Source organism: Brassica napus, chromosome A5, assembly GCF_020379485.1.
Source record: "Brassica napus cultivar Da-Ae chromosome A5, Da-Ae, whole genome shotgun sequence".
NCBI lineage: Eukaryota > Viridiplantae > Streptophyta > Magnoliopsida > Brassicales > Brassicaceae > Brassica > Brassica napus.
The window spans coordinates 11,276,301-11,299,408 of record NC_063438.1 but is presented as its reverse complement, the minus strand read 5'-3'; the positions used below and the strand labels follow the sequence as shown (position 1 = coordinate 11,299,408).

Here is a 23,108-nt window from a genome sequence, read left to right as displayed (position 1 = left end):
ATCTCCTGATTTATATCGATACGTTTCTTGGTTTACCATATTCGATAGTATTGAATTTGTTTTAGAGCTGATTTATATAGTTAATTTTACACTGTCCTTAGTTTTTACAGAAAAAAAAAAACTATTAATGGTACTGTATTTTCTCGCAGGATCTGTTATCCAAGGATTCATTTCGCCAAGCCGTATTGAGAGACATTGTCTAAAATGAAGCCTGGATCGCTTTACAAGCTCAAACAATTTTTATGGATCAAGCAACAAAACCATGTATCGGGTTTCTGATCATGCTGTGACGGTGTCGTTCTCATGGAACCTCGGAGCTCTCTGTTCTTGAAGACAGTCCCACTCCTTTTGAGAAAAGGACAGATCCGTTTTCATTCCTTTGAGGAATTTCAAGCTGGCTGTGATAGCAAAGGAGACCTCTACGGTAATCTCTGTTATCACACACACCATCTATGAGTTGCAATGGTTGATGATTAATCTAGAATTTTGCTTACAGTGCTATCGTGTGTGGTTTTGTTTGCTCATGGAAAAGTAGATTTTAGTGCGACTACTCTTTCTTTACGGTTGATCTCTAATTACAAATAAGATACAAATAAGATTTACTAATTTCGTTTGTACCCTGAGGAGGATTTTTTACTACACTCAGTGTTTGGTATTTTTTTTTTTTTTTATTGTAGGATAGTTTGGTTAGGATCTGGTAGCTGGTTGAGTTTCTTGTCTGGTTATTTCTATGAAATTGTGAAATGCTTTCCATATTTAGTCTTCTTACTTACACGCTTACTGATTAATGGTATAGATGTTCTTGGGCACATGAAGCTGGTTAATGGTCAGTGTCTCACGGGACCCCAGTTCTTGATGAAGTGGAAATAGCTAGGGCGAGGCATGTGTTGGTTCATGCCAGTCATACGAGTAGGTGAATTATTATTTCTTAAAACTTTGTCTGTCTACTTATTAACCATTTAGTGACAATATTTTGCAGTGGACCTGTGGTGAAGCTCTACCTTGGGACCAGGCTGCAAGAGACTTCTGCAAAAATTCAAATCATACGAACGCACCCCCACCGTGTTATTGGTGACGGACCGTTAACACCAAGAGTCTCGGAGGTTTCAGTTTCTAACTTTAGAAAACTTTCTTACAATTAGTAATCTACTCTTGGTGGTCTTTAAATGGGTGTTGCTTAATACAACAGGTACTCTTGCACTGACTACAATGTCCTCCTCACGTGTCTTTATGGACTGCGACGTCCAACCTACGGTCGACTACTTAGCTGGTAAATCTATATATATTTACATTTTTATATTTAATCTATAGCTGCCTCATCCCATATCAATGAATGAATGGATCAAAATGTTACTACTCTGTCTCAGGTTGGGCTCTAACCCACAGAGTGCTGAGTTGGTTAATGCAGAAGTGGTTACTAAAAGGGAGACACTGACCATAGGAAAATATTCTCCTACATCAGGGATGGATCTAATAAGGTACGAATTGGTCTACTTATTTCTTACTAGTCATTTATTAAAAATTGTGAGTCTTATAGAGCTTTGCTGTGTAGGAGGCTTTTTTTGAGTGCACGGCTACGATTGATGATGTGGTCCATGGTTCACCTGGTATTACATATCGTGCAGTGGTTGCCATACTAAGGCTACGAAAGGCCCAACTTCTTTGATGTGTTCAAAATGTGGGAAAGTCAACATATCAGGAGTACCACAGTATTTATTCTAACTCACTTCTCAATTCTCAATAACAATTTGAATGGTATTAGCTTATTAATTTCTCATGGCAGGTACGTGCACAGATATCTGTCTATGACAACAGTGAGCAAGCTGTTTTTGTTCTGCTTGGTGATGCTGGTTTTGAGTTAACCGGGAAGCATGCAGCCGAGTTAGTCAGCAGCTATTTTGAGGTAAGTTTCATCACTCGGAACTCTTAGTGTTGGTACTCTCTATATTGGTCTTCACGTAAGAATTGAATATTGATAATCTTGAATGTCAGGCTAATGGAGACCAAGGAGTTACTCAAGAGGTGCCTTTCCCGGAAGCTTTAATTAGCACTATCGGTCAGAAACATAACTTTTGTGTAAAAGTTACACAGCACAACTTAGATGGCAAGTCTCGATCTTTGACTGTGACCAAGATTCTCCCTATGGAATCTCCACCAGTCACAGAAGCTTCGGGAGGAAACTACAACCCGACAACCTTGGAGGAGGATTTGAGACTGGAACAAAGGTGGTGTGAAGCTTCCAAAATCAGTGGGGATTCGGCAGAAGGAAGTAAGAGCAATGGTGACATTGATGAGATGGGCAAAGCAAAACGCCTTAAGCGTGGGGTGTAGATGTTACGTGTGTCGTATTATGTCTTGCATGGGATTACGTTTAAACTTTTTTTTTTTTTTTTGCTCTCTCTGTTATTGACTTATGATTTCTTTCAATTCTCTAAAGTTTTTTATATACTCTGAATGCTTATGTTTTGATTATCATATTCTACTTCTTAAGGCTTATAACTCTGTTTGTTTAGGTGTTTAGAAATATAGCTTTGTGACAAACAGGTCAATCAATACCGATTTTGAAAATCATTTTTTAACGAACTTTTGTTTTTTTTGAAAAATGTCTGTAATGAAAGCAACATTTTAGGAAAAAAAGGAGGTTTTCAAGTTCATATTTTATTTGGATAAAAACGTGTTTTCCAATCTACGTAATTACTCTACTTTCCATAAAATTGTTGAAGGCATAAATTTAGTACCGATTATGAAAAAGAATCAATCAAGTAATCAAGCAATACCTAAACCATATCAAACACGATTTTTTTAATCGAGAATATATCTTCTCATTTTTTAATCAGCCAAATAATTCGATTTTACCTAAATCACATCAAACGCGATTATTTCTCCCTATCTCTCCCCTTTGGCTGCTGCCCGGTAAACCAAGCTTTCTTTTCTCCGTTTTGAAGCATCCCCTAAAGCTGCTGCAACCAAGCTTCCTATTTCCCATCTTTAGTCAACGCTAGACTCAACGTACTGTGGAAGGTAAGACTTTTTAAATCGACCAAGAATATACAAATCTTAATCCATCAATCTAACTGCTAATCAGTTTCATTATAAGGTTAGAAATATATAAGGAATGGAGCAGCCACCTCTTCCACCCCCTTCGCAAACTGCAGGTAAAATATCATATCTATAATCATCCTAAAATCGCCTTATAGGATGGTCGTCGGTATATGCATATGTCGCTAGATTATATTATTGTATTTCTTAGGCCATAAACCAAGATATACATACATATTGAGACAAAGGTTAATCAAATGTTTAACGTAACTTTAAAATAAAATTTAATATAATATTTATAGATAGTTTCCTAATTTAAATTTTTATTTTTAGACAAAGATACACTTTAATATTTTAAGAGGAATGCTGGAAAATAAAAAATGCAACGGTTGTGCATGCCTTATAGATTAACAAGCTTTAGAGATGCAAAGTCGAGTGTGACTCTTATAATATAGAGTTTACAAATTATGAGATTCAAAAAAAGAAGAAGATTTGTTTTTACTATGTTTAGTTTAGTTATTGCGCTACCTGTTTAAATGTGACATGTGTTAAGTTTATAATGATCTACTTTTTATGGTTAGGAATCAATACTGGAGTTTTTTAAAGACTAAATAATACCGTCAATTCTTATAATGAAGTTACGTTAGTTTTTACTTGGACTTATTTCTTATGATAAGAAGAACAATTATATAGTCAATATATTTAATGGCTTTTAATATGTTGTTTCATAAAAAAATCAAGTAATTGTTGCTAATCTAAAACATATATTAACTATTCATAGTTTGCTTATAAATCTCAGTTAAAATTTAAGCTGAAAGAAAATAAACTAACCATCACAAGAAACTTATAAAATTAACATTCAGGAATAAATGCTCATTCACACCAACGTTTAAAGACAAAAAATTATATATTTAAACCCACCCTATTACCACATTTCGACAAAGACTTCACCCCACACAATTACCTCAACAATGAGTGACATACCACTTATATCTCATAGAATCTCGCATCAAAGAAGATCTACAGGTGGAAACCCTGAAACAAACCCAACCACGAGATGTGTATTGTTTGCTTCGGAAATTACAACCAACACAACAATCTTTGTACTATTACATGCGGCCACAGTTTCCATTTCCCTTGCATTGATCAGTGGCTTTGCAGAAACATAAGTTATCCTATTTGCAGAGAAAGCAATCTTTGATGCCAAACTTTCGAAAAATAAAAAAAAGTCAATTGAATTCTGAATTCTAATATCCTTTTGTCTTCATTTTTATTATGCCATTTTGTATAAAAGTTATTATACACAGTTAATATGTTTAACATAAAACTCAATATTCTAATTTAAATTTTTAAATATACAGAAAACTAATTTCTGTCTGAGCTCGAGACCAAATCCGTACAATAATGTTTTATATATTTCGGTTATTAAAAAATAACATAAACAGTAACATAAATATAAAAAATAAAAACATTTTCGTAACAATATTTAACTACCTATATTGTATCTTATTACAATTTTTAATCGTATATCTTTTAGTGACATCTTCCATGCAACACATTCCTCAAAAATCCACCAACTTCAAGAAGGGATTTCAATTCGTCCTATCATCGTATGTATAAGAAATGTTTGGGACATCAAAAAACCCAAACCGATAGTACTCGAACTTCCATCGGCTTCATGTGCTACGACCACAACGTAAGCCTTTTCTAAACTTCTATATATATATATATATATATATATATACAAATATCTATATATTTCCCAATCCACCATATTTGATTAAACTACTCACTGCTTCCTAATTGGTTCGGCCCTACAAAATATTTTTCACACCCAGGGACAACTATTAGAAGGTCGGGTCACCGGAGACATTCAGCCGAATGATTCAAAAAACTTAACTGAAGGAGATAGTTATGAGTTTTCGAGATTTTATGTCATACATAATTCCCGACAACGGAAGCTCACCCAACTGCCGTACTATATTCAGATCGGCCAAAGGACAACAGCATTGAATGTTACACTTGATGGTCCGATGTTCCCAGTTCACAGTTTGTCACCTCAGAGATACACAAATCTATTGCGGTTAGCCAGTACACCCACATACTTACCAGGTAAGTATGTCATTCCAATATTAGTTAAATAAATATGTATATTTATTTTAAAATCAATGTGCAGACGTCGTGGGACAGATAGTCATAATACAAAAAATAAAACTTAACCACCCAGAACTCAATATTGATGCTACGATTGGCCTACGACTGAACAGGTTAGTCTTACACAATAGTTTTTAACAAAATAATTATTATCTTCATACCACATCTACCTCAGGTCAACGATTGTTAAACTCATATTGTGCGACCAGCAAGCAGCAGATTTTAGCATCCTACAAAGCAAGAAGAATAGAAAATTTAAAGTTATGATCATCACAAGCGTAATTCCTAAACTAATCCAAGGTACATATTTCAATTTAACACATCAAAAATAATACATATATGAATATTTTTCTTATCAACATAAAAACAATATCCAATATTTGCAGGCAAACTTATACTCCATTCATCACCAGCAACAGTTTCTACTTCAACAAATCAATTGATTACATAAAGCATTTCAAAAGGCGAATTAGAGATTATGCAAAAACATGCAGCACAGAGTGATCTTCCTTCATTCATAATCCGGATTATTATTCTCTCTCTCAAAGAACTTGATACCTAGATTTGTTTTCATTAAACTTTATTTATGATTGCTTTCCTTTATTTTCGTGAACTTATCCAAGATGAGATTTTGATCTTTTTAAATAAAATAATCTAAATTCTAAAACTAAAACAAATATTTTTTACAATAATTAGTTAATTTATGCTAAAGATGATAAATAAACCAAATTAAATACATATCCGTGCTCAGCCATGCAAGTTAGTGAGCAGTAAGGCATGATCAGAGTGAATAAGAAGTCCACTATAAATATGTGGTCGTTTGGAGATAAAATTGGAGAATAAATGGAAAATCGACGTGGACAGGCTAAAAACACTCTATTTATGTTACTTTAGTATATGTAAGATTAGATAAGTTTATATTGTATTATATTATTTAAATACTAAATCAAATTCAGGACTTACAGCAAAACACAAAAAATATAGATAAAAACATTAAATTCAGGGGGAAAAAAATCTTCATAAAACTTAAATTTCCCATTATTATACAAATATGGGAAAGCTTTTTTTTTTTTTGGTATGAAAGCTTCAAAGAGAGAAAATATAACTGTACTATTTTTGATTCCAGTCTCTACTTTTTACAAAAATCATCTTCCTCCCATATTAAGCAGTTACAAAAGCATTATATAATTAAGATTTGGTAAAGATATTATACTAAAAACTTTTCTTAGTTCACAAATAGAATTCACTCACCCTGACCTGGCCACGATTTCCTCAGTCAGGCGAGTGCACATAGATCAAGTCAACAAAAACAAACAAGTCAAAATATTAACATCCATCCATAAATGCTATTATAGGTTTTAAAGACCTCTAATTTATGTAATATTACAAAACTCCAAATTCTTTTAATACAATTAAAGTTTGACCATTACATATATTAAATAATATTCTAGCACGATATTCAACTGTAACTTTTCAACTATTACACGTTAAAAATATTATTAAGTATGCTTCGTTTTTTGAAAATGGGGTGTTTATATTTTAAATAGGTTATTGGAGTACTTTTTCTTTTGCTGAACTTATTCGAGATAAGAAGCTATTTAAATTAAACTTTGTTGTTTTCAATATCTAAAATAAAATAGAATTATCATAAACTAATTAATTCTTAGTTATAATCCAATTCCTCATCTTTACTCATTTGAGTTCATTTTTTAAATTTTTTTGTAAAAAAACAATTCAAGTTCTGAGTATATGAAAATTTTAGATTCTTAATGATCTAAATTTTGGTTAGGATCAATACTGAGTTTCTATTCTTATTTGTATGTTTATAAATTGTATTAGCCTTTGCTTTTCATTATATGATTATTCAAAAATTTATATGGTTTATTTATATATAATCTATTAAAAAAGAAGTCATGATACCTTTATGTCTGATTTTTTTTATTTGAAAGATTCTGAAAATATGTATGGAATTTTACATAAGTTAGTTATAACATATTTATTTTTGTTTAACATATTAATAAATATCCTACGAACAATGTTCAACCACATCTTTCAAATATGTTTTAAAATGTTATCAAGTTGTATTTTCGAAATTTTTTTTACAACTGTCCAAGTTGAAACATCTTTCTTTAATAATTATAATTCATAACCCATAACTTCCTAAGACCAGGAAAAGTTTTATAATATGTAACTTATTTTCTATTCAACCTATATTAATGTTATATTAAAAAACTTACATACTTTCAACTATTTAACCCCATGCATCATGTATCTATTTACAACTCATCCAAAAATCTAGACAACTCCACTAAAATCTAAACATGAGTCTAATTTCTTGGATTGTACGCCACAAAACTTCACAAAGTCTGACATCTCCAAAAAGAAGCATCACCATGAATATAAAGAGACGAAATACACAACAAACGAAGATCGTGATCTCTATTGACATGAAGACAACAAGTAGTGGTTATCTAACACACGAAACAGCAAGCAATATGGAGTTTATGCTTGGTTACCACGAGATCGATTTTGACACGATTACTGAGATAATCGAGGAGGCTTCCGCCGTTGCCGCACGCAATATCCCAACACTCAATAATCCCACCAATATTGATTTTGATATAATTGTTAAAATAAATGATCTTAATCCAGACGCTATCCGCAGAATTGACCTGGATGTTTATCTCATCGAGCTACGGGATAATCGAAGGGATACAATTCCTAGCGAAAGAAATGACATATGTCCAATCTGTTGGGAAGAGTTTGGCACCGAACTGGATATCAACTCCTTGAGTTGTAATCATACCTATCATCATCACTGCATCTCGAACTGGGTTGAAAAAACCTTAACTTGCCCATATTGTAGAGCAGTACTTGCTTAATACACAATAAATCCATTATCTTATCTAATAATTGTTTCCCCTGTTTTAAATTTTTAATTGAAAAAGAAATAATAATAATTATAATTGAATTGCATCCGTAAAGAATTATTATTATTATTATGTATAAATAAAGACGTGTCGGGTTTTAATTAGGAAAGTGGGTTTTAAAGTGATACTATGATTCATATTTATAGAAAATTAAGACAGCCCCATATATATTATTTTAGTTCGAAATCTTTTTTAAAAAACATGCTATTAATATCTCTATTATAGCTGAAAAGATTAACATCCCAAATCAAATTATTACTAATACTACAAATACAACAGTTATTATAAACCAAAGATAATATTTAAAATATACTAACATCACCAAAACAGTATTACGTTATTATAAAGATCAAATCAACCTTCACAAATAAGTCAAAAAAATTAACATCCATCTATAAATGCTCATTAAAACCAACATTAAAAGAATTATATGCTCACTAAATCAAATAACCTCAATTATCTTCCCAAGTATTATTAAATTATAAAGATTTTTAAACAAAAAAATATAGATAAACTTAGTGTATTATGGTAGTTAGTTTTTTTCATTTCCTAACAGATTATTTTGGCAAACCCAAAATTACGATCGTTATTAAATCCAAAGAGATTTCTTTGATAATTTTATGTTCTCAAATTATTATAAGAGGATGGAAAGATCCAAAGAGAGAAATACAACTATACAATTTTTTGATTCCAAAACAAAAACTTAGATACATTGTCTTAAAAACTTCCGCTAACATATAAATTCCAGCGAAACTGAAACACTTTAAATAAAAAAACTCATAAAATTAACATTCAGTAATAAATGCTCATTCACACCAACGTTAAAAGACAAAAAAATCATATATTTAAACTCACTTTATTTACCACATTTCGACAAAGACTTCACCCCACACAAATACCTCAACAATGAGTGACATACCACTTATATCTCAGCGAATCTCACATCAAAAAAGATCTACAGGTGGAACCCCGAAGCAAACCTTCCAAGTTTATTTGAATAAAAAATATTATATTTGAAATCACATGTTATTACACACTTAATGTTTTTAAACATAAAATTCAATATTCTGTTTAAAATTTTTAAATAACAGACACATTAATTTATTTTTGAACTCGAGACCAAATCCGTACAATAAGGTTTCTATATTTTCTGTATTTATAATATATCATTAACCATATTTTGGCAAGAAAAAGGAATAATGAAAGATGAAATTTCACATAAAAATAAGACATCATATTTGGATATATTTAAAAAATACTTACAAATATATTATATTCTTGATAATTTTAAAATTAAATAAACAGAACCTAAATTATTAAAAATTAAAATACAAATAAAACTAAATCAATATTTTGTAACATCAAAATAATAATTGGATAAAAAATATATTATGTTAATAGTAGATTAAAGATTTTGAAAAATAGAATTTAGTAGATTAAAGATAGATTAAATTAATGTTCTAAAACGTTATTCAACTGTCAGTTCTCAACTATTACACGTAAAAAAAATAGAATTTGTAATTAAAAAAAATTAAGACCCACCTATATATTATTTTAGTTCGGAATATTTTTAAAATACTTGCTATTATGATTTCTATTATAGCTGGAAAGATTAACTTTGCAAATCAATTTATTTTAAATACTACAAATACAACAGTTATTGTAAACCAAAAATAAAAATAAAAATATATGAACATCACCATCACTTTTAAGCCCATTTCCAAAATCTATTTATTTTGGGAACCATATTACCATTTCCTAGCTATTTATTCTACCCATTACTATTGTTATTAGTTTATTTAGATCATAGTTACATTGAGAGTAGAACAAAAGAATATAGAAGTACATAAATTAATACGTATAAATAAAAACGTGTATCACGTAAAGATATCAAATTAGAATAGTACTATACACGAAACAGTGTATTATGTTTTCATTATGAAATTGGATTAATCCTATATTTAAAGGGATACTAATAATTTTAAATTGGAAAAACCTAATGACCCACAATTATTTTATTTTAATTAGAACATTTCAAAATTCTGTCTAGATACTTTATTACCTTTTACTTTAAATTTTAATCATAACTATAATATATTACTTAATATAACCAAGAAAATAACATTATCAAAACTACAGGAGGATCCACGCAAAAGAGGAAGCGAGGCCGACCACGTGGATCACTTAATAAACCAAACTTATAGATTTATATACCCAAAATCTAACCTGATGACTAATATTACTTTAATATAACAGAAAATAACTAATCTAGATACTTTATTACCTTCTACTTTAAATTTTAATCATAACTATAATATATAACTTAATATAACCAAGAAAATAACATTATCAAAACTACAGGAGGATCCACGCAAAAGAGGAAGCGAGGCCGACCACGTGGATCACTTAATAAACCAAAAGGTATATATTTACTACCCAAACTATCTAATCCTAAGACAAATTGTCTTATCCCAATGATTAAACTGTGTACATTTTCAGTTCATCTGGTAAATGACCGACCATCATTCAAACCAACATATTACGACTGTAAGTATATATGGATCATATTATTATATCTTAAACCAAACTTATTCATCAAACAACCTAACTTCCCAGACTTATTTTAACAGGTGGATGTGATAACTGCGACTCTTACAGTAAGAAATAATCCTAAAATGTGTATCTATCATGCTATATTCTTTTAACCTAACCACTATTAATCTTAATAGTCAAGCAGAAAAATGCACGTAATATGAGAAAGGCCATTTTGCTATCCAAACGAACGTCGGCATCGTCACGGGGTACGCATAATGGCTGATAAAATCTAATTCGATTTATTACATTTCTGATTCAAATTTACGTTGTTTCTATATAGATACAAATGCTCCACCAAATCCACAAGGAACGCGTCGCACTCAACCAAAAAAGAAAGGTGCATACTACTTAAGCCCCTATAGTTTCCCAGAAATATATATATATATATATATATATATATTTCTCAAATATATTTTTCAGCGTAATGGTGTTTCTAAAAATCAACTAATTCAATTTTCAAAACTAATTCATTTTAACAAATAATTTTTTTTAAAAAAAAACAAAAAATACCAAAGAAAACAAATAAAAAACTTTTTTGCCAAAATATAAAAAATAATAATTTCTAACCCTCTGTTAAACTCTTAAAATTTCAAAAAACTATGATTTAACAATTCGTAATAAACATTTTCCAGAAAAAGGTTCCACATCCCGACTTGATGAAAACTGAATCGTACCATGCTCAAAATGTGGTGCATTAATGTGGACTTCTGAAAGCACTGCTACAGACCCACGAACAGGTGAACCAACTTTCACCCTTTGCTGTAACCATGGCCAAATCAAGCTTCCACCGATCAACCAGCCGCCAGCCCTGTTAGAAAAACTTCTTCAAGCCAGATGGTTTCGAGATACAATCCGAGTCTATAATTCTGTCCTTGCTTTTACATCCGTTGGAATGAAAATGGATTATAGTGTCGTCCACGCACCTGGTCCTTATACTATACGGATCCAAGGTCAAACCCACCACAGAATTGGCTCGCTCATACCACGACAAGGCTGTCTCCCAGAATATCTCCAGCTTTACATATTTGACACGGCTAACGAACTCAAAAACCGCCTAAACGCGATGGGGCAAACCTCAGCAGAAGGTAACCTCGATGAGCCAACGTTAGCCCTCCTCATCGAGATGATTGACGAGAACAATTGTCTGGCAAAGATCTTTCGTCGTGCACGAGACCACTACGAAAGCGTTGGGTCAGAGTTTACTATTAGGTTAGTCCAAGATAAAGGGAAGGGGAAAGAATATGATCTTCCAACTACAAGCGAGGTGGCAGGTCTTATCGTGGGGGATATAACATCAACAATTGGAGAACGAGATATAGTGGTTCAGTTTCAATCTGACACTCTGCAGCAGATACGTGACGATCACCCTCTATATATGAGCCTCCAATACCCTCTTTTGTTTCCGTATGGTGAATACGGGTTTCACCCAGAAATTCCCCTGCATCTTGAGACAGGCACTTCAAGAACAAGGCAATTCGTGACCATCCGTCAATACTACGCTTCTCTAATCCAAACACGTCCTAACCAAGGAATGACGTTGATTAAAGGCGGTCGTCTCCTCCATCAGTTTATTGTGGACGTTTACACAGCGATTGAAGAAGACCGACTGAGGTGGGCGAGAAATAACCAAGAAATCTTGCGGGCTGAGCTCTACAGCAATGTCCTTGATGCTGTAAGTAAAGGTGACACTGATGCTAAAATTATTGGCCAGAGATTTATACTGCCCCCAAGTTTCACCGGAGGCCCCCGGTACTTGGTTGAGAAATACCACGATGCTATGGCTATTTGCAGAGAATTCGGCAATCCAGATTTGTTTATCACGATGACGGCCAATCCAAACTGGAGCGAGATTAAAGAACATCTTCAGAAATACGGTGGAGATTCTCCTAATGATAGACCGGATATTGAATGTCGGGTTTTTAAGATGAAGCTAGATCAACTGCTCAAGGATTTCAAAGCAGGCACTTTTTTCAAGCCATATAAGGCAGCTCTCCACCGAATAGAGTTTCAAAAAAGAGGCCTCCCTCATGCACATATATTATTGTGGTTAGGAAATTCTACCAGAACACCAAGTGCAGAAGAAGTGGATGAAATAATTTCGGCCGAGCTCCCCAACAAAGAGGAAGACCCAGCTGCTTACGACTTAGTCACGAAACACATGATCCACGGTCCATGTGGACACTTCAATCCGAAGTCACCATGTATGGAAAACAATGTGTGCACGAAAAAGTATCCTCGGCCGAATAACGACAACACTTCGATTGACAAATCCGGGTATGTGTTATATCGTCGACGCCGAAACAAAGATCCGTGTACAGTAAAGGCTGGAGCTGTACTAGACAACACTTTCGTCGTGCCTCATAACATTAACCTTCTGAAGAAGTACGAAGCTCATATTAATGTTGAATGGTGTAATCGGACAAGCGCGGTGAAATACTTATTCAAGTACATAACCAAGGGCGTTGACCGAGCAACCGCTGTTATTGAGAAAGGAAATACAGCAACTACATCCGACGCGACAGGATCCGGAGGATCAAAGGAGAAAGTCCTAAGGCAACGCAATGAGATCCAAGACTACATTGAAGCCCGATATTTATCAGCTTGTGAGTCTATGTGGCGGACTTTCGCATTCCACATACACAAAAGAAAGCCGTCAGTTGAAAAGCTTATCATTCACTTGGAAGGCGAACATAATATTACGGTTAAATCAACAGACAACCTCGGTCGGGTAATCCACAAACCGGGTATCGAGAAGACGATGTTCACAGAGTGGATGGTTTTATGCAGAAGGTCAGCGTTTGCCCGGACACTGACATATGTGCAGATTCCTGAATTTTTTGTCTGGAACAACAGTGCTAAAGTGTGGACTGAGCGTAAGAGAGGAAAAACAATTGGCCGAGTCGTAGCTGTCCATCCTTCGGCAGGCGATCGATACTACCTGAGGGTCCTCATTAATAAGATTAAGGGTCCTAGAAGTTACGACGAGCTAAAAACATACAACGACGTGAAATACCCGGACTTCAAATCAGTTTGCCAAGCACGAGGCCTTTTGGACGACGATGTTGAATGGCTCGAGAGTATGTCGGAGGGTGCTCGAACGGCCAGCCCATACCAGCTTCGTGATATGTTTGTCACATTCCTAAACAACTGCTTCGTCGCAAGCCCTAAAGGACTATGGGAACACTCATGAAAATCAATGAGCGAGGACATACTTCACAAGAGGCAAAGGATCTTAGGCCACGCGAATCTGGAACTGGACGATAGTACCCTGGAGCAATACACATTGATAGAAGTTGAAAAGCTGATGCGCATGCAAGATCGCTCCTTAAACGATTTTAAGGATATGCCGAAGATCAATCCTGTTTTGCTAAAGGAACTGGGGAACAGTTTGTGGAACCAAGAAATGGATTACGATGTTGCGGAGGAAACACTAAGACATGACAAGCAATACAAATTGCTCAATGTTGAGCAACTTGCAATCTATGAATCAGTCTTAGACTCGGTTGACAAGAAAGAAGGAAAACTTTTCTTTGTATATGGCGCAGGGGGCACAGGAAAAACATTCCTATACCAGACTATTATATCCAGACTTCGGTCAAGAAAACAAATTGTTCTACCGGTTGCTTCTTCGGGAATAGCCGCATTGCTACTACCAAACGGGAGAACAGCTCACTCTCGCTTCAATATTCCATTGAAGCTCGACGAAGATAAGCTTTGCAACATCAAACCAGGTACAATGCTTGCTGAGTTAATTGAGGAAACAGACCTCATAATTTGGGATGAGGCACCGATGACACACAAACATGCTTTCGAAGCATTAGACAAGTCGTTGAAGGATATTCTGTCTATCAAAAATCCACCCGCAAAGAATCAGCCTTTTGGTGGCAAAACAGTTATGTTAGGTGGTGATTTCAGACAGATCCTACCAGTCATTCCGCAAGGTAGAAGAGCTGATACTGTACTAGCTTCGATAAGCCATTCATATCTATGGAATAGCTGCCACAAGTTCTCTTTGAAAACAAATATGCGAGTCAATCAGGATGAGAAAGAGTTTTCTGAATGGCTTCTCAGAGTCGGGGAAGGTCGTCTAGGAGAAGAACAAGAATATGAGGGGGATGGGTACCATGACCAACTCATAGATATCGATGACTCATTGATTTGTCAGAGTTTTGTTGACCCATTGAAAGAAGTTGTTGATGCTGCATATGGACAAATCAGCAGCCCTATGAAATCCAAGACTTCCTACACCGATAAAGCTATCCTCACACCCCGTAACGAAACCGTTGATGAAATCAATACTTATACCATCTCACAAACCGACGGGGTATCAAGAGATTACTACAGCTCAGACAGCTTTGAGTTATCAGATACTACATCAGATCAAAATGATACACTATACTCCATTGAGTATCTTAACTCATTGGAATTCTCGGGTTTGCCTTCGCACAAACTTACTCTGAAAGTTGGTGCCCCAGTTATGCTTCTCAGAAACATTAATCAGAAAAAAGGATTATGCAACGGTACTCGGATGATCCTAACCCACGTTGGTGAACGCGTTCTGAAGGCCGAGATCATCACTGGATCCCACATTGGAGATGAGGTCTTGATCCCAATAATTGTGCTTTTGTATGATGAAACGAAATTACCGTTCACATTACGTCGGCGGCAATTTCCTATCAGATTGTGCTACGCAATGACAATCAACAAAAGCCAAGGCCAAAGCTTAAAAGAGGTCATCTTATACCTGCCTAAGCCAGTCTTTTCTCATGGTCAACTTTACGTGGCCCTCTCCCGTGTCACAAGCAAAGCAGGATTAACGATCATCAAAACTGAAGATCCACACCAGCTGAAAGTGAAGAACATAGTTTACAAAGAAATATTCAAAGGCCTTCATCCCGAGACAGGTAATTTAAATAATTTATTTTTTACTCCCATCTTTTTCAGAAATCTGATAACATATTATATTCACAGATTAACAACCTCGAAAATATCGACCAAGCGATGATACAAGCCAATAAAGAAGAGACTTACACATGGGTTTACCCCACCTACGCCAGGTACAAAACTTTTAATATAAATATCAATACCACTATATTCAACTAAACGTATTCTGACTACTATTCTTACACATTGAGTATCTTAACTCATTGGAATTCTCGGGTTTGCCTTCGCACAAACTTACTCTGAAAGTTGGTGCCCCAGTTATGCTTCTCAGAAACATTAATCAGAAAAAAGGATTATGCAACGGTACTCGGATGATCCTAACCCACGTTGGTGAACGCGTTCTGAAGGCCGAGATCATCACTGGATCCCACATTGGAGATGAGGTCTTGATCCCAATAATTGTGCTTTTGTATGATGAAACGAAATTACCGTTCACATTACGTCGGCGGCAATTTCCTATCAGATTGTGCTACGCAATGACAATCAACAAAAGCCAAGGCTAAAGCTTAAAAGAGGTCATCTTATACCTGCCTAAGCCAGTCTTTTCTCATGGTCAACTTTACGTGGCCCTCTCCCGTGTCACAAGCAAAGCAGGATTAACGATCATCAAAACTGAAGATCCACACCAGCTGAAAGTGAAGAACATAGTTTACAAAGAAATATTCAAAGGCCTTCATCCCGAGACAGGTAATTTAAATAATTTATTTTTTACTCCCATCTTTTTCAGAAATCTGATAACATATTATATTCACAGATTAACAACCTCGAAAATATCGACCAAGCGATGATACAAGCCAATAAAGAAGAGACTTACACATGGGTTTACCCCACCTACGCCAGGTACAAAACTTTTAATATAAATATCAATACCACTATATTCAACTAAACGTATTCTGACTACTATTCTTATCCAATTTCAGGTCCTTTCTTTCTCATGACCCTCAAAAAAATCTTATCTGCGAAAGACTTAATCCGCTTCCTCCATTATCTACTTTACTTACAGCTTTTTTGGCTTTTAAACATTTCCGTAAACTCGATATACACAAATTTTCAGACTTATTATAACACACAATCCTTCCAACTCAAACAAAAAAAATGATTACCAACACACTTTTTGGTGTTCAAACAAACAATACCTACATCTAATATAATATTTAGGATCAAAATTTTCTTAGAAAATAACCCGGGCGTAGCCCGGGAACTGACCTAGTGTTCTTAATTATATATATAAAAAGAGGGAGAGTATCTTCTGTTAAATTTTTCACTCACTTAATTTATAAGGTTAAAAAGAACTCAAAGTAAATTATATACTAATATTTTTGAAGTAATTAGTATCTTTCAAATAGGGTTTAAGTGGTTGACAAAAGAAAAAGAAGATCAAATATGATTTAATAATATTCAAATATTAGTAAAAAACAACAGACCTCTCTCTCTCTCCTTCCTCGCAACTTCGCATAGGCTTGTTGAGAACGCCTCTTGACTCTTGACCACATCCCTCCTAGTCCTACTCTGCCATTTCAATTCTCGATCGAAATCTCCCTAAAATCAATTTGTCGGAGAATGGAGCCACAACCTGACGACCAGCGAGCCCATGCCGTAGTCATAATCACTCTCCCACCTTCCGATGATCCTTCCCAAGGCAAAACTATCTCTGCCTTCACCCTCACTGACCCACCAAACCCGACTTTTCAACCCGGCCCCCCGGATCCCGGATTCTGGCTCTCGGATCTCTCCACGGGCTCGCCGAGGCTAGTGCTGAGCCTTATCGCTATTTCGCTTCTCGCGGTTGCTTTCTACGCCTCTGTTTTCCCCAACACCGTTCAGATGTTTAGGGTTTATGATGATGAGAGGGATCGTGACGATGAACCCAATCGCCGCGAAACGTCGTCGTTTGTCTTCCCCGTGTACCACAAACTGGGTGCCCGCGCGATTCCAGACCGGAAGTTAGCGGAAGTTGTGGATGTACTAAAAACTGGAATCCTTGTGGAGTCAACCGATCAAGAGCTGGTGAAAGTCAACGATGATTTTTCTGCTCTCGCTGCTTCTTTTGACTCCTCCACTACGATTCTTCCCGTTGCTGGAGATGTCTATCCTAATGGGTAATAGAGCATTCATTGTATTGAAATGTAAAATGTTGTTTTGTTACTTACAGCCCAAGTAACGAAACCTTTTTTCGTTTTTTTAAATTTTTTTATTGCAGGCTTTACTTCACACGGATTCTTGTTGGAAAACACTATTTCTATCTTGACATCGATACTGGAAGTGACTTGACTTGGGTCCAGTGTGACGCTCCTTGTAGGAGCTGCGCTAAGGTAAAGATCCTGTTTTCTTTTTTTTTAAAGATTTTTAGGAGAATAGTATTAGTATGTGTGAAAGTGCTGATGAACATTCTTGATTTGGTGGTGGGTATTTAGGGAGCAAATCAACTATATACACCAAGAAAAGGTATGTTAGTGAGATCCGCGGAGTCCTTATGTGTAGAAGTTCAAAAGAATCAAATGACACAACATTGTGAGGATTGTGAGCAATGTGACTACGAGATTGAGTATGCTGATTTTAGCTCTTCCCTTGGAGTTCTCACCAAAGATGAGTTTCATATCAATCTCCACAACGGCTCTGTTGCCGACTTGGATATTGTTTTCGGGTAACCATTTACTCCCTTTTTTTTTTTAAACTATTTGTGACTTTCTTACGGAAATATCATTTTTGTGACTGGAACTTTAAGGTGTGGATATGATCAGCAAGGGCTGCTGTTAAACACTCTGGTTAAAACAGACGGGATCCTCGGTCTAAGCAGAGCTCAAATTAGCTTGCCTTCTCAACTTGCAAGCCGAGGTATCATCAGCAATGTGATTGGCCACTGCCTTCCCTCTGATCTAAACGGTGAAGGGTATATCATCATGGGAAGTGATTTGGTTCCCTCTCACGGAATCACATGGGTTCCTATGCTTCACCATTCTCACTTGTAAGTATAATTCCCAAAAGTTTTCAATCATTCACATAGTCAAACAATCAATATTTGCATTTCTGGGATCTTTCAGGGAAGTTTATCAGATGCAAGTTTCGAAAGTTAGCTACGGGAATAGTATGCTTAGCTCAGACGGCAGAGTAGGCAAAGTCTTATTTGACACAGGAAGCTCTTATACATACTTCCCTAACAAGGCTTACTCTCACCTGGTCAAATCAGTAAGCTATCACATTATGAATACCAATAAATACTTTTTAGATTAAACTCTTCTTCTGGTCAATGATTTTGTTATTGTGTTCGTTGGTGAAAAGCTTAAAGAAGTTTCTGGGTTGGGACTAACACTTGACGAATCAGACAAAACACTGCCTATCTGTTGGCGAGCTGACTTCGTGATCAGGTAGTTTTCAGAACTTATTTTAACAAAAAAGTATCCAATTTCATATCTTTAAAGGTTAACTGTTGGTGTTTTGATATGCAGTTCCTTGTCGGATGTTAAACGGTTCTTTAGACCAATAACTCTGCAAATAGGGAGCAAATGGTGGATCATATCAAGAAAACTTGTGCTTCAGCCAGAGGATTACTTGATCATAAGCGTAAGCGTTTTAGTTAATGCTCTCACGATTATGATTTGGCTTTTGTTTATTTGAGTTTCGTACACACTTTTGATGCAGAACAAAGGAAACGTATGTCTTGGGATATTAGATGGAAGCAGTGTTCATGATGGATCCACCATTATTCTTGGAGGTAAAATCAAAAGACATAATTATATTAATCAGAATCTCGTAATAATCGAACATTGAAATATCTTTTGTTTTTGTTTTCTGTAGACGTGTCGATGCGTGGACACCTGATCGTGTACGACAATGTAAAGCGGAGAATCGGATGGATGAGATCAGACTGCGTTCGGCCTCGTGATTCTGATTTCAATGTACGTTGAGGAACATCCATAATTCTTACATCCCGACACCAAGCGAGTGTTTGATATATAGTGTATGTAGTAGGTGTAATGTTGTAACATAGGAAAGAAAAGATTACTCATGTTTTGATCTGTATCTAATTCAATTATGTACTTTGGGCCTTTGGCTAAATTGATTTACAGTTTTTACTTTTTATAACGACCCTGCGAACTTAAATTAAGTCACCACTATTGTATAGCTTTCTTCATGCGTGTGCACTGTTAAGACTGATACCTATATACTCAACCTCAACGTCTTCTCCAATTGCTGTAGTCTCGTATTACTGATCAAAGATACAACTAAAACCAGAGTAGTCTCAAGAAGATATCGGATTATCCGATCAACTTCTCAATACGAATCCCCCATGAGAGAATCGCCTCAAGATCTCACACTAATCTCCAGTTCTAAATGCATAAACCATGAAAGAGAACGATAGATAATATTTAAAGCTTCAGCTTCTTTTAACAGCAAACCCTTCATTCCAATCAGAGTCTTTGCCTCTCTCAAACTCTACGTCATCATTATCTCACTTCCTCCTTCGACCAGAGCATGACCAAGCGTATCCCCAAGATTGAGCTATAAAAATTGAGACCAAATGCTGAAGGTTTGCTGTCACGGCCAACAACCACACAAAAATCCTCAAGCCACGCATCACTGGAAATGGATTTTGCTGCAGAACAAGATTGACATCATGTCTATAAAATGCCAACAGCTTTTGCTGTGACTTAGACTTCCATTTGTGCTTAACAGAGTATTTCACAACGACACCTATACGTTTCTGCATTACTCGGAAGTCCTGCTTTTGCAGTGACTTACCTCGTGTTGCATAACACTTTGTTACTGTTCAAGTTTATGATGTCTGTACTTGACGTGCTGGGATTTGATTTTTCTTTGCTTCCTCCACTGGTAGTGAATTTGTTGTAAACTGCATAGCAACCACGGCGGTAGTGTTGTGAATCTTGTGTGAGCCACTTCAATATCTGCTTCTCAAAAAAAACTCACCACAAATCTTAGCTTAAACTTGTTCTCAACATACAATGCGCCAAAATCCAAAATTCAAATTCTTTGTTGGACTGAGAACTGATACCAGACTCTAGCTTCTTCTTCCATGAAGTTCTGCACAAGGTTCATCTTCTCCTAGTTATTAGAAATATTATGTGTATGAAAGTATATGAATGCATATTTCTTCCCATGATGTGGTCTTATATGTTAATCTATTTGTTATTGAAATTGTTAAATCCTAATGACACTTGGTAACCAATAAAAATGGTAAATAAAGGAGTTTATTTCCTAATGTTTTAATTAAAATATAAGTAATAAATGTTTTAGAAGAAGAGAATGACTTAGAGGATAAGTACGATGCAAGATGCACAAGAAGAACTTAGGAACCCCACAAAGATACCACAAGTAATGCCATGAATCTCCCTAAAGAAGAGGACGATACAGCAAACTCATTTCACTAGATAACCCGAGCTGTGAAACTCCCTACTACTAGCTCGACAGAAACAAAAGAAAAGATTTAAAAATGACAAACTTGAAGAGACACGCAAATCGATGAAGAGCTGAATCTAGAACTAGATCGAGCCAAAAGTATAGTTATTTACATCCGCATCAATGAACCCCCTCTTGGGGTTCATAGGATTTTTTTAATATTTTTTAGTGGGACCATGAATAGTGATGAACTTCTATCGTTTGTGTGTCTGCATTAGTGAACCTGAAAAAGGGGTTCATAGGAATAAAATAATATTTTTTTTAAAAAAAAAATATTTGAAAACTTTTTATTCAATACATTAAAAATATTCAAATACATTAAGAATATTAATGAACATAGAAAGATTATTCATCTACATTACCAAACTTTTTCCATACATTTTCAACTAAATCCGCTTTCAAAAGATGATGTTTCTCTGAATCCCGAACTTCATTGCGAACGCCTAACATATTACCGATATTAAAACTTGTTCTCGTTTTCACCTTGGAACTTCTGCTTGACTCTCCTGACTCGAACTCAGATGTATCAATTTGGGTATATCCGTCTCGTTCGTTCTCTACTATCATATTGTGCAATATGACACAACTTCTCATAATCATTCCTATCTTTTCCTTGTCCCATAGTAGAGCTGGGTTTTTAACTATTGCGAACCTTGATTGCAATACTCCAAAAGCCCGTTCGACATCTTTTCTGGTGGATTCTTGACGTTCGGCAAATAGCTCTGCTTTAGGACCTTGAGGGAGTGGGATGGATTGGATAAATGTTGACCAATTTGGATAAATTCCGTCAGTAAGGTAGTAAGCCATACGATAAGTGTGGTTGTTGACCTTGAACTTCACTTTTGGTGCTCGACCTTGTAAAATATCATCAAAAACTGGTGACCGATCAAGAACATTGATATCGTTGAGGGTACCTGGTAATCCGAAAAAAGCGTGCCATATCCAAAGATCTTGTGATGCAACAGCTTCTAAGACAATTGTCGGCTTTCCTGAACCACGTGTGTACTGACCTTTCCAAGCCGTTGGACAGTTTTTCCACTCCCAGTGCATACAGTCGATGCTGCCAATCATCCCTGGGAACCCCCGTACCTCTCCAATATCGAGTAATCGTTGAAGATCATCCTCATTAGGTCTTCGTAAATACTCCGGTCCAAACAATTGTATTATCCCAGCAGTGAAATTTTCCAAACATAAACGTGCCGTACTTTCACCAAGTCGGAGATACTCGTCATATGTATCTCCCGATTGACCGTATGCCAGCATACGTATAGCTGCCGTACACTTTTGAAGTGCAGATAGCCCGAACCTTCCGTGAGCATTTTTTCTTTGCTGAAAGTATGGCACTTCAGTACTTAGGCGATCGACAATGCGAAGGAACAATGACTTGTTCATTCGAAAACGCCTCCTAAACATTTCCGGTGGGTATGTGGGATTTTCGTTGAAATAGTCGGTCAATAGTTGACTGTGTCCGCGTTCCCGATTTCTTTCGATATAAGCTCGTCTCTTCGGGTTGTTAGCTTGACCATCAACTACTGAATCGATGAAATTATCAACAACTTCGTCGACCATTTCTTCTAAATACTCATCTACTTCATCACTTGATGAGGAAGACATTGTTGAAGCAATTTACTTCCTATAAAAGGCAAAAGGGATTTATAAGTACATTATTAGTTTAAATTTCCATAACTTAAATTTTTTATAAACTTATTTCCTTGTATATATGGTATGTAGTGTTGTCTTTTATCATTTTTTTTCTTAAATTTAAAAATATTAGTTTAAATTTCCATAACTTAATTTTTTTATAAACTTAATAACATATAACTTACAAGTACATTACATTTATAAACTTATTAACATTTAACTTATTAGTTTAAATTTAGTTTAAATTTAGTATATATTTTCCATCACTTATTTCCAACTTTTTTGAAAAACTTATAAAACATTACTAACCTCTACGGATTGAGGATTGATTTCTTTTGGTTGAATGCAAGGAACAACGCAAGTGTGGAGAATCAATTCAAGTGCTGATGG

The 23,108-nt window shown here is 35.3% G+C and overlaps 4 protein-coding genes and 1 long non-coding RNA gene across 6 annotated transcripts; 4 read left to right on the top strand and 1 right to left on the bottom strand.

Moving 5' to 3' along the window:
* Nucleotides 1-4,885: 4,885 nt before the first annotated feature.
* Nucleotides 4,886-5,744, top strand: LOC125608937. The gene is made up of 3 exons (XR_007339497.1): nt 4,886-5,151; nt 5,216-5,306; nt 5,369-5,744. It is a non-coding gene; the product is annotated as an uncharacterized LOC125608937 (long non-coding RNA).
* A 5,671-nt stretch (nt 5,745-11,415) lies between these two features.
* On the top strand, nt 11,416-13,908 carry LOC125608580. Its single transcript, XM_048778995.1, has one exon. The coding sequence runs from the start codon at nt 11,416-11,418 to the stop codon at nt 13,906-13,908; it is 2,493 nt and encodes an 830-aa protein (XP_048634952.1).
* A 6-nt stretch (nt 13,909-13,914) lies between these two features.
* LOC125608579 (ATP-dependent DNA helicase pif1-like) lies at nt 13,915-15,723 on the top strand. Its single transcript, XM_048778994.1, has one exon. It carries the CDS (start codon nt 13,915-13,917, stop codon nt 15,721-15,723), a length of 1,809 nt encoding a protein of 602 aa, XP_048634951.1.
* A 1,339-nt stretch (nt 15,724-17,062) lies between these two features.
* Nucleotides 17,063-19,767, top strand: LOC125608936 (aspartyl protease APCB1-like). 2 transcript variants are annotated; one of them, XM_048779594.1, is made up of 9 exons: nt 17,063-17,761; nt 17,863-17,974; nt 18,077-18,306; nt 18,388-18,627; nt 18,704-18,848; nt 18,942-19,027; nt 19,109-19,223; nt 19,302-19,374; nt 19,458-19,767. In XM_048779594.1, the coding sequence occupies exons 1-9, from the start codon at nt 17,223-17,225 to the stop codon at nt 19,565-19,567; spliced, it is 1,650 nt and encodes a 549-aa protein (XP_048635551.1). In that variant the 5' UTR covers nt 17,063-17,222; the 3' UTR covers nt 19,568-19,767. The 2 variants fall into 2 exon arrangements, with proteins under 2 accessions (XP_048635551.1, XP_048635552.1); XM_048779595.1 differs by having other exon boundaries at nt 17,683-17,795.
* A 340-nt stretch (nt 19,768-20,107) lies between these two features.
* LOC125608578 lies at nt 20,108-22,691 on the bottom strand. The gene is made up of 2 exons (XM_048778993.1): nt 22,130-22,691; nt 20,108-20,256 (listed from the first exon to the last, which is right to left on the bottom strand). Exons 1-2 carry the CDS (start codon nt 22,689-22,691, stop codon nt 20,108-20,110), a joined length of 711 nt encoding a protein of 236 aa, XP_048634950.1.
* Nucleotides 22,692-23,108: the final 417 nt, after the last annotated feature.